Consider the following 17,721-nt stretch of genomic DNA (forward strand, 5'->3'; position numbering starts at 1 on the left):
TACTTTAGTACATTCACTATAAAATTAGAAATCTCCTTGATGTCAGCAATAATTCATTTTACCCACAGGGATTCTCAAATAGCCAAAACCGAAAATCTGTTTTATCTGAATTTTTCTTATAAATTCATATTTAAGTATTACTCAAGTGGAGATTTCTATAACAGCAATGTTCCGAATTTAAGTGATGTCATTTCATCTTCAAATTTAGAACTTTCATACTATTTTCTCGAGAGATTTCGTAATAAGATCTATTCATAACGTTTTTTTAAAGAAGATATATCAATATATCTTCGCTAATACGATTGTAGAGTCTCGGCGTCTGTTATAACGGTCTCCCGAGTGGCGTCATCGTTCAGCAGACGACCGTTACGTGACAAAATGGGCCACCTACAAGATATTGTGCTGAACAAGAGAATGGTCTTAGGACGAAAAAGTCAATATTCCTCTATTGCTCCGAATGAATCGGTCTGTCGCCTACAAGATATTGTGCTGAACACAAGAATGATCTTAGGACGAAAAAGTCAATATTCCTCTATTGCTCCGAATGAATCGGTCAGTCGCCTACAAGATATTGTGCTAACACAAGAATGATCTTAGGACAAAAAAGTCAATATTCCTCTATTGCTCCGAATGAATCGGTCTGTCGCCTACAAGATATTGTGCTAACACAAGAATGATCTTAGGACGAAAAAGTCAATATTCCTTTATTGCTCCGAATGAATCGGTCAGTCGCCTACAAGATATTGTGCTGAACACAAGAATGATCTTAGGACGAAAAAGTCAATATTCCTCTATTGCTCCAAATGAATCGGTCTGTCGCCTACAAGATATTGTGCTGAACACAAGAATGATCTTAGGATGAAAAAGTCAATATTCCTCTATTGCTCCGAATGAATCGGTCTGTCGCCTACAAGATATTGTGCTGAACCAAGAATGATCTTAGGACGAAAAAGTCAATATTCCTTTATTGCTCCGAATGAATCGGTCAGTAACCTACAAGATTTTGTGCTGAACACAAGAATGATCTTAGGACAAAAAAGTCAATATTCCTTTATTGCTCCGAATGAATCGGTCTGTCGTAGCACCTCTTAAACCCTCTTCTTACTAGAAAGAGTTCATTGTAGACGCCAGGAGAATGCATTTCTAAAGCTAAAAATACAGGAAAATACCCGGAGTGGGAACTCTATTGACCTCCCAACTGGTTTAAGGGGGCGCGAAATGGGACGAATGTATTTTTTTTTTGGGGGTAGTGGTCTTGTCACTAGTATAAGATTGTTCCATACCATATGTTTAAGAAGTAAAAGATATTTAAGCATTAAAGATATTTACTCGTCTAGCACTTAATAACATCCACTTATGGCTCACTACAAGGAGAATCGAATGGCGTGATTGACTTAAGCTAAAAAAAACTTTAACTCTATCCGTACGCATTTTTTTTGTTGGTGAAACTTCAACAATTTGTTCAGTTCCCACGGAGATAAGACCAAAAAAAACACAAGACATTCCGGTCTATAAAATGGTGAGATTTTTTGGTCCAAATGTATTTGTTTGTGAAACTTTGAAGACAGACTAAGAAGAAACAATGTTTGTTATCGTACTTTGTGCTCTAGTGGCCTATGCCAATGCAGGTACTAGATTTGGTTACGTTCGTCAATATTGTTTGTGTTTTAGTAGAATATTGTGAACTATAATATTAAATAAATTTATCGCTTAAATTAATTTTCTAATTCTTATATTATCTTATAAAATACAGACGTTACTTCAAAACAGATGCTTTCGTCCAACACGTCATGCATGTTAACCAATGACTTAAATTCTGCCAGGTCATTGGTTTACCTGGCTGGCTCAGGCAACCCATTCCATGCTCAAATAGTACTAGGGAAGAAAAAGCATTCTGCCAGGTCATTGGTTTACCTGGCTGGCTCAGGCAACCCATTCCATGCTCAAATAGTACTAGGGAAGAAAATGCATTTGACAAAACTTGCCCAATGTTTCGTTGGTCAGGTGAAGAAGATTGCTAATAGTGTCATTCTGAAATCATTAATAAAAGCCGGACTTTGCAATGTTAACTCTTTCTCTCCGTTATTATTTGCCCACGTTTCGAATGAATTCTTCATTTTGCTCATTACTATTTCTCTCCCTTGTTATGATTAAGCTTCAATAGCTTTGTTGTTTGTTATCAGAAAATGTATTTGGTATAGAATTAAAGGGAAATGCATACTCTTATTATATAACAAAAATTAAAGTTTTTAAAAATAAGCATTAATTTAATTTAATGAGGTCAAAGCAACGATGGTATCGTCGATTAGGATAGAAAGAGTTAAATAGCAAGGAGGCCCTATTATAACCAACGTCTCTACAGCTCGGGGATCTGTTGAAGCTCTCAATTCTTCCACAGTGGCGTGCAAGCAAATTCCTTGCAATATTATTATTCTTTCGGATCTCCAGAATCCATTATTAAGGCAGAATAACAGCGGCGATGATCATAGGTTGACACAAAAATCGAACCCCCTTCGACGTCCTGTTTGATCTCCCACTAATACATCCTTAGGTGAAAAAAAAACGTATTTTATCAAAAGGTAATGAATGAATATAAAAAAAAGTACTGAGTGTCAGATATTGGAGCTTAAAGCTTGAGCATTACGAAATTGATAACAAAATAGTATGACTATCAATCATTTAAACATTTAAGCCAATAACATTAAGAAGTATACTTAAGAAATATACACTAAGTATTATTCCCTAACTCCAATAAAAATAATTCTGAAATATTGAAAGGTTAAAAAGGTTAAAGATCAAAATTTTTATCTTTCAGCCAACAGACTTTGTTATGGTGACATTATGAAACTGACACCACACGGCAAGGCTAGCGGAGGTAAGTCATCCTGAATGAATCAAACACAGCGCCTTGTTATTGTTTTCATTAACTGAAGTTGTGATTAGCAACAAAATAAAATAAATAATTCATATTAGTCATATTAGCTGACTTGTATAAAATATATGGATGATATACTTTCCTAACATTTGCCTCCAAACCAGGTGTGACTGCATCCAACTCCATAGTCTCATCAGATCTGGCTGCACTGACCGCACACAAGAACTGTTACGATGCCTCTGCTGATAGAAATTGTAAGTATTGACGTCGATGACGAGCGCACCTTAGACCTATAGCTTTAGGTGGGGGGGGGGGGAAGTGGTGGATGAACGTTGAAGCGCTTGGGTTCCGAACTGTTTGGTCTGGGGTTCGAATCTTGTCAAAGACTGGGATTTTAATAATAGATCTTTAGGGCGCCTCTAACATGATGAATATCTGTATCCATTATCCTCCGGACGTAAAAATTGATGGCTTTAACACCATCTGCCCACTAGATTGCAAGGTCTGAACAGGGTACTTTTAGTTTTACTCCTTTATTTAACAGTGAGAGTGTGCTGGTCGAGTGGTAGAGCGCTTGTTCAAATATCGGTATAGATTGGGTTTCTTTAGACTTCTCTGATTTCAACCAACTATACTGGGCATCTGAAATTATTTTGCGGAAAAGTTGGTGCTGGCCACATAACACCCTCGTTAACCGTGGGCCACAGAAATAATGATCTTTACATCTTTCTGTCCTATTGATCGTAAGGCCTGAATGGGAAACTTACCCTTTTTTTTTACTTTACTTCATTTGCAAGATCTGAGAGAAAAAATTACATTTATAAATGCACCCTGTTTTAACGCCTTCAGTAGACTTGTAGACATGTTTATATCTAATTTTCTGTTCACATTTTGCTTACAGGTATTCAAGCTTCCGTGATCGCCGCTCTGGCCAGCAGAGAGTCCAACGGTGGATCTGCCCTTCGCAACGGTTATGGAGATGGTGGCAAAGCATGGGGAATCCTCCAGGTGAGCCATATGTATATAACCCACATGATTCGTTGCTAAGTCTCATAACCTTCCTATAGCCTAAGATTGTCATCTGGATTTGTTTTGTTTCAGTGCGATATTGTGCACTCTGGCCAGCCTTGCACTTCAGTTCCATGGAACAGCTGCGAGCACATTGAGATGATGGTCCACAACATCCTTCTTGCCAACATCCACACAGTAAGTCCCTCCCAAAATATTCTATTTTGTCTTTCCTTGACTGAATTATCTAAATTACATGCCGCCAGGTGTTAACAAAATTTAAAGGTTTATGTATAAAGTTGGGATCTACTGGGAATGGGGTTAGAGTTTTTGAATAAAAATTGCCCCCTTCCAACGTAAAAGTTATGGATTCACCCCTGACAGAGTGTCTGTTTTAAATGACATAGCCTCTCTTTCAATGAGCCTCTTCCAGACCCCAGGCTGGAATGTCTTTGGAGTTTTCTCATGGAGTACTTAGGATACATTATATTTTGGTCTCTACTGATCATCAAGCTATTCCGTAAATATCTTTAAATCTCTATATTTTATTTGTAAAATAAAATTACATAGATAGCACATGTACATGAGACTGGATAGGAAATCACTGCATTGCTAGACTGTGCATATACTATATTTGGAATTTCTTTACCATTTAGCTGAAATTGGTATTTGGCAATACTTTTGACCGCTGTGCAGTATATGCATAACAATCTCAAAAAACCCAAAATGGATGTAAATGGAGATGACCCACTACTACTTACTGTTCCAGACAGTATTAAATATGTTTTCTTATTCTCACAATATCTCTCAGTCACTGTCACAAGCTTTTACAAGGTTCTTTTTTTTTTAGACCTTTAATTGCATTACTAATAGGAACCAATCAGTTGTATATCGAACATCATATTACGATATAACAATCAAAATGTAAAAGTTAATCAAATATTTTGTTCAAAAGATTATAAAAGGGTTAAGAACTGCACAATTACTGCCATATGTCTCAATATTGCACAATTTATCTCCTTTATTTTGAATAAAACAAAATTATTTAAAAATTGCTAACTAGTAAACAAATAGGTCATTATTTTTTTTATTGATTCATGCATCGTCTTCAACTATGAATAAGTGTGTAAGTTTCAACTTGATTCAAGAATGGGAGCAGTGGCGTAGCGACCATGGCCGCGAAGGGGTTCATCGTGCCCAGGCCCAAGACCAACATGGGCTGAAACGGGCTCTTGTGTTGGCTGAAAGAATGTCAAACGTTTCAAACTCTTACATTATTTTACTTAATCAATGTATATTTATTGTTCTCTTTCTTTTACTGCTATAGTTCTCAACAAGAGAACACTAACACAGCGATGTAAAACTTATTACTTTAGTAGGAAATGTATTAAATTGTCAATGTGGTGTTTCCTTATATTCTAACGAGTTTAAAGCGTATGTGCAGAACGGATTCCCCGTTGTTGTCGATCGAGCCGGAAATGACCTCTGCCTCGTGCGAGATGTTGTGGGAGTGACCTTCTAAGGCGTCGACCGAGGCGACGTAAAAGTACAGTGGGTGGTCAGTCGAGTGAGAGTGCGCTATCACCATAGAAATAATAATAATAATATTAATAAAAATAGTAATAATAATAATAATAACTTTGTAGTCAATGGGAAAGTTCTCTACTAGATTATGTTGTTGTTTTTTTATAGTGTTAAATTGTTATTGCTTTCCTCAATATTCCATTATATTGTCCCTAGTTGAGATACATGAATTAATATTATGAGAAAACACTATTTTTTCGCTTTTGATTATCCTGGAGGTCTATTACTTTTTCAACATCAATTGGGTGAATGTGCAGTTGTACATCTACCTCCGAACAAAAAATAAAAAATTGCAACCTCACCCGCAAGCGACGTTGAATTTTACCATCAATCAAAGTATTTTAGAAATTTGTCTTTCGAACCTGGTCTCCAGGCTACCGCTGACCCTAGTTAGTAGGATGACCAACAATCTTAACAAAGGCGTTTCAAAAACTTTTGTCTTCTATAAAGTTGGTGTCAAACATTTAGCCAGTACAGTTGCGTTGTCATTAAATAGACATAGACATCAATAAATGACCAGGCCCGGGAAGAATTTCACAAACATAAAAGTTTCCGAGTTTTAGGGGAAGATTTTGCAGAAACAGGGAAAGATTCTCGAATTTCTCCCTTTATATAGGGGCTGCTGCTGGTCATCTTACTCACAGGAAGTATTACTCCACGGCGACACAATCAAACTGACCTCCAAGGAGGGAGTGGTTAGATAAGGAATAATAAAACAGTGTGTGTGTGAATGTTGTTCATCTTCAGCCCAGGTCTAATAGTCTGGACATTAGCACGGGGGACAAACAGGAAATCACATGTGTTACGTCGTTTAACACAGCAAGAAATGAAGAGAGAAATCATGTCGACTGTTAGGACAACTTCTTCCGGTTCATACAGACGTTCTGTTAGGACAACTTCTTCCGGTTAATACAGACGTTCTGTTAGGACAACTTCTTCCGGTTCATACAGACGTTCTGTTAGGACAACTTCTTCCGGTTCATACAGACGTTCTGTTAGGACAACTTCTTCCGGTTCATACAGACGTTCTGTTAGGACAACTTCTTCCGGTTCATACAGACGTTCTGTTAGGACAACTTCTTCCGGTTCATACAGACGTTCTGTTAGGACAACTTCTTCCGGTTCACACAGACGTTCTGTTAGGACAACTTCTTCCGGTTCATACAGACGTTCTGTTAGGACAACTTCTTCCGGTTCATACAGACGTTCTGTGTTCTGTTAGGACAACTTCTTCCGGTTCATACAGACGTTCTGTGTTCTGTTAGGACAACTTCTTCCGGTTCATACAGACGTTCTGTTAGGACAACTTCTTCCGGTTCATACAGACGTTCTGTTAGGACAACTTCTTCCGGTTCATACAGACGTTCTGTTAGGACAACTTCTTCCGGTTCATACAGACGTTCTGTTAGGACAACTTCTTCCGGTTCATACAGACGTTCTGTTAGGTCAACTTCTTCCGGTTCATACAGACGTTCTGTTAGGACAACTTCTTCCGGTTCATACAGACGTTCTGTTAGGACAACTTCTTCCGGTTCATACAGACGTTCTGTTTGGACAACTTCTTCCGGTTCATACAGACGTTCTGTGTTCTGTTAGGACAACTTCTTCCGGTTCATACAGACGTTCTGTTAGGACAACTTCTTCCGGTTCATACAGACGTTCTGTTAGGACAACTTCTTCCGGTTCATACAGACGTTCTGTTAGGACAACTTCTTCCGGTTCATACAGACGTTCTGTTAGGACAACTTCTTCCGGTTCATACAGACGTTCTGTTAGGACAACTTCTTCCGGTTCATACAGACGTTCTGTTAGGACAATTTCTTCCGGTTCATACAGACGTTCCGTTAGGACGACTTCTTCCGGTTCATAAACGAGCGACAAACAATTCACACTCAGAATATCTGCAGACTCAGTATGTGGCTAGGAGTCCTAGCAAGCTGCAATTGTATTACACTATTCATCTTTTTTTTTCCGCAGATTCAAAGAATGCACCCAACATGGCCACCAGAGCATCAACTCCAAGGTAATAAATTTAGGTTTCTTTCGGTTTTCTTAGGTAGATATCCATCATTCCCGTGATAATGCTTTAATTAAACTTAATAAGGCCCTATGCAATTTGAGATATTGGACACTTTGTAATCAGCAAAGGGCAATTTCTGCTTTTGCTCTTTCTTCAGAATAATTCAACATATCCCTAGAACCATAATTTGGGGGTTATCAAGTAACTGGGTGCTCTTAGCTATAATTTGTACTGCCTATAATTAAATACAGCACTGGATGCAAGAGTCTTATGCTAGTGAGTCTGGGTGTCGCATCATAAAAACTTGGGTTAGATTCAAGGTTAAGATTTTATATTTGAAAAAACAAATGAAGCTTCTCGTGTAATTATTTAGATGTTCAGTTATTAACTTTTTAATTCGTTTTGAAAACATAAATCATTATACGTCATTCTGTATCAAAAGTGCCTGATCGTATATAAATAGATATGGTCTATTTTAGTCTCTTTTTTCTTTATCACATTCTTTCAGTTAAATCCTTTTCTCTCAATTTCTTTCTCTCTTTCAGTCTCTCTCTCTCTCTCTCTCTCTCTCAATTTCTCGCTCTCTTTCACTCTTTCTCACTCTCTCTCTCTCTCTCTCTTTTACTCTTTCTTACTCTCTCTCTCTCTCTCTCTCTCTCTCTCTCTGTTACTCTTTATTGTTCTTCCCACTCTTACATTTTTTCTTTCTCTCTTTTCTCTTTCTATTCTTCATTATCTTCTCTTCTCTCTTTCTCTCTTTTATGTTCTCTATCTCTTGGTGTTTTTCTACTTTCTCTCTATTTCTTATTGTCTATCTTTTCTGTTGATTGTAACCTTCTTCATCACTGTCTCTTTCACTCTATTGCCTCTATCTTTCCACTCTCCTTTTCTGTTTATTGTCCTATGTATTTCTTTCTTTCTCTCTCTCTCTTTCTCTTTCTTTTTCTTGCTCTTTCTCCTTCAATCTTCTTTCAACTATATCTTAGAGTTATGCCTTACCCTGTTTCCCTTGTTTTCAATACAAATATACCCCCCCCCCCCCGAACCCTCTCATTGACAGGTGCCGTCGCCGCCTACAACTTCGGTACCAGAAACGTCCAGACCTGGGCTGGTGTTGACGTTGGTACCACTGGTGGAGACTACAGCAATGACGTCATGGCTCGTGCCCAATGGCTACACAACCACGGCTGGAACTAGACGAAATCAGACGATACAGTTTCCAACGATTGCTGTTCAAATTCATCTCAGCGCCAAACATTAGGGACATGGTTATGTCGTTCAAGTTCTATAAATATGTAAATTTTGCTCTCATGGTTTGATTTTGGAATACTTTCTTAGATCGTTTCTGCTTATATAAAATATGAAATAAAATAATAATCTTGTTTTAATTATTATTTCTTTTTTCTCTATATTCATCAAGCATTTTTTTAAAATCTTAACGAGGCTATTTATTAATGTTTAAAAACGCCTTAAAGCTTAAAAAACAATAAAGATAACATTGATCAAAAGGCTATGAATGTAGGTGTAAATTAGAGATTAACATAACGTAGTGATGACCCCCCCAAAAAAAACGACCCACGCCATATATGGCCCGTAGTAAGATGCTCTACGGATCATATGCCCACAATGCAGTATCAAGTCGCAGAGGGTTGGATCGTTTCAACTCGACGATTCTCTGCAGGTCATAAAACGTGAGTCAGAAATTTATAAGCCGAAATAGGTTGAGCATCGTTTCTGAGACAGCAGATTCAATCCAGTGGTCTAAACAGCAGATTCAATCCAGTGGTCTAAACAGCAGATCCAATCCAGTGGTCTAAACAGCAGATTCAATCCAGTGGTCTAAACAGCAGATTCAATCCAGTGGTCTAAACAGCAGATTCAATCCAGTGGTCTAAACAGCAGATTCAATCCAGTGGTCTAAACAGCAGATTCAATCCAGTGGTCTAAACAGCAGATTCAATCTAGTGGTCTAAACAGCAGATTCAATCCAGTGGTCTAAACAGCAGATTCAATCCAGTGGTCTAAACAGCAGATTCAATCCAGTGGTCTAAACAGCAGATTCAATCTAGTGGTCTAAACAGCAGATCCAATCCAGTGGTCTAAACAGCAGATTCAATCCAGTGTTCTAAACAGCAGATCCAATCCAGTGTTCTAAACAGCAGATCCAATCCAGTGATCTAAACAGCAGATTCAATCCAGTGGTCTAAACAGCAGATTCAATCCAGTGGTCTAAACAGCAGATCCAATCCAGTGGTCTAAACAGCAGATCCAATCCAGTGATCTAAACAGCAGATTCAATCCAGTGGTCTAAACAGCAGATTCAATCCAGTGGTCTAAACAGCAGATCCAATCCAGTGGTCTAAACAGCAGATCCAATCCAGTGGTCTAAACAGCAGATCCAATCCAGTGGTCTAAACAGCAGATCCAATCCAGTGGTCTAAACAGCAGATTCAATCCAGTGATCTAAACAGCAGATTCAATCCAGTGGTCTAAACAGCAGATTCGATCCAGTGGTCTAAACAGCAGATTCAATCTAGTGGTCTCAACAGCAGATTCAATCTAGTGGTCTAAACAGCAGATCCAATCAAATGGTTTAAACAGTAGATCCAATCCAGCGGTCTGTCAACTAAAAGTGGCATTGTCATATCATTTCTGAGACAGTAGATCCTATCCAGTGGTCCGTCAGATAAAACTGGCCATCGAATCAATAATAAATTCGAAACGAGCAAACAGCCAATATTTTCGATTTAGAGGTGAACTCCAACATAGATGAGGTTGCATGTAAATGTGTTATGCGCCAGGAGGCCCATGATTCCATTGCAACTGGAGAGCTCTCTGACAGCCACAGAGCAGAAAGGGAAGCACTAGAACTAGCTGCCACCATATTAGCAAATCATCCAAGTACCCCACACTGTCAGATTGTCTTTCTAACCCATGCCAAAACAATCCTCCAAAGTTTGGAAAACTCTGATTCCTCCTATACAAAACTACTCAGGACAGCACTTATAAAGCTAAACAACAGCAAAAAAACTGTTATTCAATGGATACCAGCACATATCGAACTAGAAGGAAATGAGAAGGCTGACACACTCGCCAAGAGTGGGAGAACAAACTCACAATTAAACATTGCACTCTATCCAGAAGAAATGAAGAAACTAATAGTGAATAAAATAAATGAGAAATGGACGAGCTCCCATCCAAATCACAAGAAAGATGACGCTTACTATAAGCTATCCCGACAAGATCAACGTCTAATCTTTCGACTCAGGACCGAACACTACAGAATGAGACAACATATGTTCCGGAAGCTCAAAATTGGAACCAGTGAAATCTGCCCATGTGGAATCACTAGTGGATCCAGAACTTTGGAGTGTGGGGTGCCATTTTTTTCTAAAACCCTAACCCTAACGCCTAGTAAACCCTAACCCTAAGCCTAAACGCGCGTACAGTATATATTAGACTTTTTTTTAAAGTAGTGTTTCTCAAACTTGGCAAAAAAACAACAACAAACAAACAACAATGATAATACTAGTTTGGCTTAAGAAATACTTTTTACTTCATTCAATCTTATGATTTAAACTGATTTGATTATTATTGTTGAATTTATTTATTAAAGTTTTTTAGAAAGTCTGATATTACATTTTTTCTATGCAAAGTATCCTTTAAATTTTATAATTACAACTCAAGATACATGCGAATAAAAAAGCAATGGGACATTAATTAATTATTAAGCAGTATACATTTTAGAAAATCAGCTTCAATGTCAAACTGTTCTCCCGTGCCATGGTGGCAATCTTGTTATGGCATCCATCTACATTGTGCTTCTGGAACCTCACAAATAAAACTGAGGTCGTAATTGATAAGTGGATTTCTAGTCAACTCACAAACGATATCAATCATGCTCCACTGAGGTGTTAACTTAAAGCATAAACAATTTTCTAATGTACCTCCAGATGGCTCTCCAACACCCCAGATAATAGTGGCAGTCATGTTGGGGCTGTGTTTATTAACCCAAACACCTTCTTTTTCTTCATCTGTCATGCCTGTGTATATCAATACGTCAATGTTCATTGTAGTAATGTAATTTACAATGAAGCTGTATTCTGGGTGGCTATCTAGTTCAAGGAGATACCCTCCGAATTCTTCACAAACCGTTTGGGCCTCCGAGTAGCTGAAATGATTTGTCGGTTTCCTCATGTAATAGTGATGCTCATTAAAAAGCAGAGGAGAATAAAAGTCATTCTTCACTAGTCCGTGAGTTAGGGTTTCAATGAAAGATTGCTTTTCGCTCAAACAAGAGTTCGCTTTGTTCACTAATTCCTGTAATGTCGTTATATTCGACTGAGACTCTTTGATAAGATCAAACAAGAGGCCTATATCGTTTGGTAGTACTTCCACTGTGCTGTATTTGGTGACTGGTTTCCCTATGTGATCAAAACCAAATACCTCACACATGTACTTTCCTGTGAGATTGGACTCTGGGAATTTAAAGCGTATGTGCAGAATGGATTCCCCGTTGTTGTCGATCGAGCCGGAAATGACCTCTGCCTCGTGCGAGATGTTGTGGGAGTGACCTTCTAAGGCGTCCACCGAAGCGACGTAAAAGTACAGTGGGTGGTCAGTCAAGTGAGAGTGCGCTATGACCATTGAAAACACTGATGCCATGGACGGCAGGTCGACTTTACGAACTTTACATTCAATGTCAACGGTGAAATTCAAGCCCCGAACCAGGTAGGGAGGGCTCGTTTTAATTGCGACATTATTATCCAAAATCTTTTCATCCTCAGAGAAAGAGAAATTAGAATCTGTAGACAAGCAAAGCTTAAGTTAATTATAACTAGTATTATTGGACATTAACATGCAAAATACAAAAAAAGTACTTTTAAAAAAAAACAAAGTTTATATACAGTGTATCAATTAGTTTGGATTAGTCATGTGACTTGTTATAAGCCTCAGACGACAATCTATAATGGGGACTAGTTTAGCTTATACCACCACTTTAGTCAAGTACTATTTCTTTCCTTTGTTTGAGATACCAAACAAAGTCTTTATTACCAAAAGTTAATTAACTAATTGGTTAATTTTCTTTCAAATAAAATCTTGTGTTGTCAGGTAAAAGAAATAAGTGTGCGATGTTTCAGCTTGATCCGAGATTGAGTGACGGAGAAATAACATGTACAAGCTTTTGGTTTAGACAGACAGATAAACAGACAGACAGAGTAATTTGATAAAAGCTTTGTAAAACACAAAGGTATTTAAAAAGTTTGTGTCAGCCAAAAAAGGGTCCACCCATGAATCATTTGCTATTGGTATTTTCTGCCCACAGGTTGCGACGTAACAGGTCAGTGTTCAGGCCTTCTATGACGATTAGTCCGGGTAAAAAGACTGGTTTCACTATTGACCCTAACCTCCATCCAGTATGGGTGTGGACCGCATATCAAGGGCGATTTTTTGTTTGATAAGCTTAAAAGAAGACACTTTATAGATCAAATCAGTCGATATTTTTCCATGAGTGTCACGGAGAAAAGCAGCTGGAATCAGATGGCCTCTGACAGGAGGGACGCGGAAAACATATTTGAGACAAGCAAAAAAAAAATTGCGGAAGACAGGCGCAGACAAAGAAAAGAAAACTTAAAATAAACACCTTGTGGACAACAGCTTTGTCAGCAAAATTTGCCGGCCGCAAAAGGGTTTACCTGGCCATCTGAAATACTGCCACACCATTAATGTTTGGAATTGAGGAGACACTTCTGGACAGATTAAAAAGTAGAATATCATAAAATACTGAACCAGGGGCGGCCTTAGCAGTGCGCGGGCCCTGGGCGAGCGTCATGTGCGGGGCCCTGAGTTGTAAGGGCATACTGTATATACCGTACCACGTCTAGCTAATGGGCTAAACAATCTCTTCCGCTTTGATATAGCAATACAGTAGGTCCACCTCTAACGCTGTGGTGGCCTAATATTTTGAGCAGGGTCGATGTTATCAGGAGTCATTTCTGGAAAAATCTTCAATTCTGCACACGAGTAAAATTTTGTCCGAATCCCTGCATCACTTCAACAATTCATCGTAGTTCAAAGCCCGTAGATTCTTCAAGTTGTTCAGAAATCCAAAGATTGTTCGAATTTTTTTTTCCATTGAGGTAACTGCTTGATCTACTAGAGCGTAGAACTTTTCAACTTTCGAGGCGGCACTCCCAACGTATTTCTGACAGGGATTTTGTTGTCATGAAAGGCACAGCTTCTTCCAAAATGTTCCACCTTGCAGGTGACGCTGCAGGTATGGTGACTCTGTATGAAACCATAAAAGGTCAATGCTTGGGAGTTGCATTAACAAGTTTAAGGTTATAGTAGTCTTAAGGAGAGTAAATGTTCACTTGAACTCCTTGGTGCTTTCACTTCATGTTTGCACCATTGTCGTATCATTTGCCACGGCGATTTGCGACGTCCAGACCAAGGTTCTCCAGCACAACTAGAAAAGCCTCTGACAAACTCTTTCCTATTGTCAACATCTAGAACTTCGATGACGTGTTCCAGCACCTTAAATTTTGGATCTGATATGTCCACAAAACGTAACAATTCTTTTTATACGATAAGGCCACATAACAGTGCTGTATGACACATTAAAAAATTACTGAGTTTCTAAAAGGAACAGCGTGTATACGTTAATGGAATGGGAAATGATTATCTAGTGGTTTTAAGTGTTTGGTGATGTTCCGTGAAACTGTTTATATCCAAATGTAGTATACGTATATGAAATTAAATCCTGAGAAAACTTGACCTTTGCGTGCCGTCTTAAAACGTATCACCCACGAAAGTCAAGAAAACACTGTATATTTGTTTATTAAAATTTATTTAAATATTCAATTTTTCAAAGGTTGCATCTATGCTACTGCAAATCTTATAAATGACTCTTTCATATACAATTTTTCGTAACCTCAAAACAGGTTTAAACTTGATCACTACACATTGTACTCATAAAGCGTCGATGTTTATATACGACATAAACTATTTGGATTGGCTACTTCATCCTACGCGTTTTTATTAAAACCAAAATTGTATGTTAAGAGCTTAAATTGTAATTATTATCGTAAGATATTGAGAATATATTGAGTAACAAGTCATAGTTTATGAGAACTGATTTAGTTTTCGAAGTTGTTAAAATAAATCTCCGATCGCGGGGCCCCCTTAGGCGCGGGGCCTGGTCAGGTTGCCCCACTTGCCACCCCCTAAGGCCGTTACTGCAGTGAACCATAATTTACATATACAAAAGCAGAACCTAATAAACATTGTAGGCACAAAGATTAAGGTTCATCTCTTATTTCATATGCAAGGACAAATTCATAGAAGTGCTCTTTCTTCCTTATTGCCACAAGAGCAGCATGAAAGGGATTGCGTGAATCAGCCAGGAAAACCAATGACTTAGTAGAGTTTCACTCCTTAATTAGTATGCACGATTAAATAAACACATATACAAATAAGTTAATTGAGGCCCTAGGCGTAGTCCATATGGTGGCCCCAAATGTAATAGAGAGAAGTGCTGAGGACCCTGGGGTCATGTGTTCGAATCTCGGTGAAGACTTGGGATTTTTAATTTCGGGATTTTCAGGGCGCCCCTGAGTCCACACAACTCTAATGGGTACCTGACTTAGCTGGGGAATGTAAAGGCGGTTGGTCGTTGTGCTGGCCACATGACACTCTGCTCGTTAACGGGTGGCCAAAGAAACAGATGACCTTCACATCGTCTGCCCCTGTAGATAGCAAGATCGGAAAAGGGGAACTTTACTTTTAAATGAAATAGAAAGACAAACAATAAGACCCACAATACGCGATGAGGTATAAGCCTTCCTCTATCAAACATAAGTCAAATTCATGTGGCACCCATTATCATTTATGTGCTTCATGGACGATTCATGATCACCTGACTAGAAATAATGTTTCGACATTTCACCAAAAGGAAAAAACAAACAAAGGTCTTCTAACATCTGCAGCCTAACAAGTAGATCTAAACAAAGGTCTTCTAACATATGCAGCCTAACAAGTAGATCTAAACAAAGGTCTTCTAACATCTGCAGCCTAACAAGTAGATTTAAACATTTATAAAAAAAAAACTAATCATAACACAGACTTAGAGCGAGGCTAGCAGACATAGAGCTATAAGGTTCTGATTATCTCATCTTTCTTTTTTGTATTAATGTCTGTGATGTATGGTGTATGTTTCAGATTTTGATAAGCCGACACATTCATATCAAATATAAGATACTGTGAAAGACGAGTTTATCCGATTTGTTAAAAAGTTTCTTTAATATACATAAATTTAGCTTTTTTTTTTTTTTTTGGGGGGGGGGGGGGGCTCGCAGCTGTGGGAGGGACATTAAGCATATATCATAATCTAAAAAACATTCATGTCAAGTTTTATCCAAATTTGTCAAACGGTTTTGATTCCTACAACTTACAGTCTGCTTCATTTATTAGATAGTAAAAGTAATGTACCAATTTCAGACCTTGCGATCTATGAGCCGGGTTAAAGATCATCGGTATTAGTGTTTACAGTAAACAAGCAAAATATTTCGAAAAAATCTTTTTTTTTTTAAAAAAAAAGAAAGTTTATCTAAAGGAGAAGAACTCCGTCTCTAAAACTATATATCTACCAATAAAGTACAGGCTATCTCCCTTACTCGATATCAAACAAATTTATCATCAATAATTAATTGACTAATTGAGTATTTTTGTTTATTGATTCATTTTTAGTAAGTTACATTAATAATTGTTTAAAGTATCAACTTGATCGGAGAATGCGTGAGGAAGACTTAACGTTTACAACTATATTTGAGGACTAAACCCAACAAATTTAGCCATATTAGTAAATACTTAATATTAGTTTCCCTTATTGCTATTAAACAAAATAATTAATTATCAGTAAGTAAATGTATAATTAGTTACTTTTTTTTTAAATTCAAGTCTTGTCTATGTTCATGTATAATTGAATTTTTAAATTGATCCTAAAATGGATGTGGGAGAAATAAGATGTATACATTCTTTACCGGACAGACTGACAGAGTTTATATAAGCTTTGTAAAATGTATTTTAAAAAGGTACAATACAATAATTTGTTTATCCCTACTATAAATAGAAGCTAAGATGATGTCCATATGACACTTACCTCCAAAGGTCAAAGTTATTACAGCACAGAAGACAACAATGATATGCATTATGTTAGCGAGATTGCCTGATAAGCCAACATCGGAACCAAAACCGCTTACAAACTAATACATAGTTGTTTTGATCATCTGTATAACATCCTCGTAAGTCGACAACATGCTATAACCTGAGGAAATCTTATCACTTCTTAAAGTAAGGGGATTTTAAGTACTACAATTATGTACACTTGTGTACACTTGTGTACACTCTGCTGCAAATATTATCATTGCAAAGATAATTTAGGTCCTACTTAAGTTTAAGTAGGCTATTACGATAAAATAAATCTTAACAGCCTTCTAGGAAATAGCCATGAAGATTTATGGCATATAGCATGTATACATACGGATGTACAATATAGTCGTAGTATTTTTCTTTTATTAAAATTATTTAAATTTTAAAACCAGTCTACAACTGCATTGTTTTTATTAATTTTTTTGGTCGATGTAATTATCATCGAAACTTCTTGCACCAAAACGTCTATCGCCAACACAGCCAGCGCCCTTACGGCCTGCGCAAAATGGTTGCGCCAAAACGTCCATCGCCAACACAGCCGGCGCCCTTACGGCCTGCGCAAAATGGTTGCGCCAAAACGTCCATCGCCAACACAGGCAGCGCCCTTACGGCCTGCGCAAAACAGTTGCGCCAAAACGTTGTTGATGTTGCCCAAACCATTTTGTTAACAAACTTGATTTTTTACTTCTTTTTTGTCAACATAAAAACCTGACTGGGTGTTTAATTACTCCTGCAGAGTGGTTGATGGCTTTTCAAACAAACCATACAAAGCACTTTCGCGACCCTTCAATGTACAATTGATCGCTGAATGTCTCCTTGTCCAACAGCTGAAAGAGCACGCACAGAAACGAGGCAGCATGTTGTCCTGAGTGGGACCTTTAAGGGAGAGGGGTCACTGGTAAGAAATAAAGGGAATTAATGTACAGTTACCCAAACAATACAATTAAAGGCATGTCTGTGTCCTGGTGCGTATTTAAAAACACTCAATTCGTGGAGAATTTTAATACACATTACAACTTATCCT

General features: G+C 37.9%; 2 protein-coding genes across 2 annotated transcripts; one reads left to right on the forward strand and one right to left on the reverse strand.

The window, feature by feature from the left end:
- The first annotated feature begins 1,505 nt into the window (after positions 1–1,505).
- On the forward strand, positions 1,506–8,875 carry LOC106064673 (glycine, glutamate and proline-rich protein-like). The gene is made up of 7 exons (XM_056008325.1): positions 1,506–1,628; positions 2,816–2,875; positions 3,040–3,129; positions 3,777–3,883; positions 3,977–4,081; positions 7,445–7,490; positions 8,548–8,875. The coding sequence occupies exons 1-7, from the start codon at positions 1,583–1,585 to the stop codon at positions 8,682–8,684; spliced, it is 591 nt and encodes a 196-aa protein (XP_055864300.1). The 5' UTR covers positions 1,506–1,582; the 3' UTR covers positions 8,685–8,875.
- Positions 8,876–11,019: 2,144 nt separating this feature from the next.
- Positions 11,020–16,829, reverse strand: LOC106074695 (uncharacterized). The gene is made up of 2 exons (XM_013235516.2): positions 16,648–16,829; positions 11,020–12,292 (listed from the first exon to the last, which is right to left on the reverse strand). The coding sequence occupies exons 1-2, from the start codon at positions 16,694–16,696 to the stop codon at positions 11,286–11,288; spliced, it is 1,056 nt and encodes a 351-aa protein (XP_013090970.2). The 5' UTR covers positions 16,697–16,829; the 3' UTR covers positions 11,020–11,285.
- Between the last annotated feature and the right edge of the window lie 892 nt (positions 16,830–17,721).

Source organism: Biomphalaria glabrata, chromosome 13, assembly GCF_947242115.1.
Source record: "Biomphalaria glabrata chromosome 13, xgBioGlab47.1, whole genome shotgun sequence".
NCBI classification, from domain to species: domain Eukaryota; kingdom Metazoa; phylum Mollusca; class Gastropoda; family Planorbidae; genus Biomphalaria; species Biomphalaria glabrata.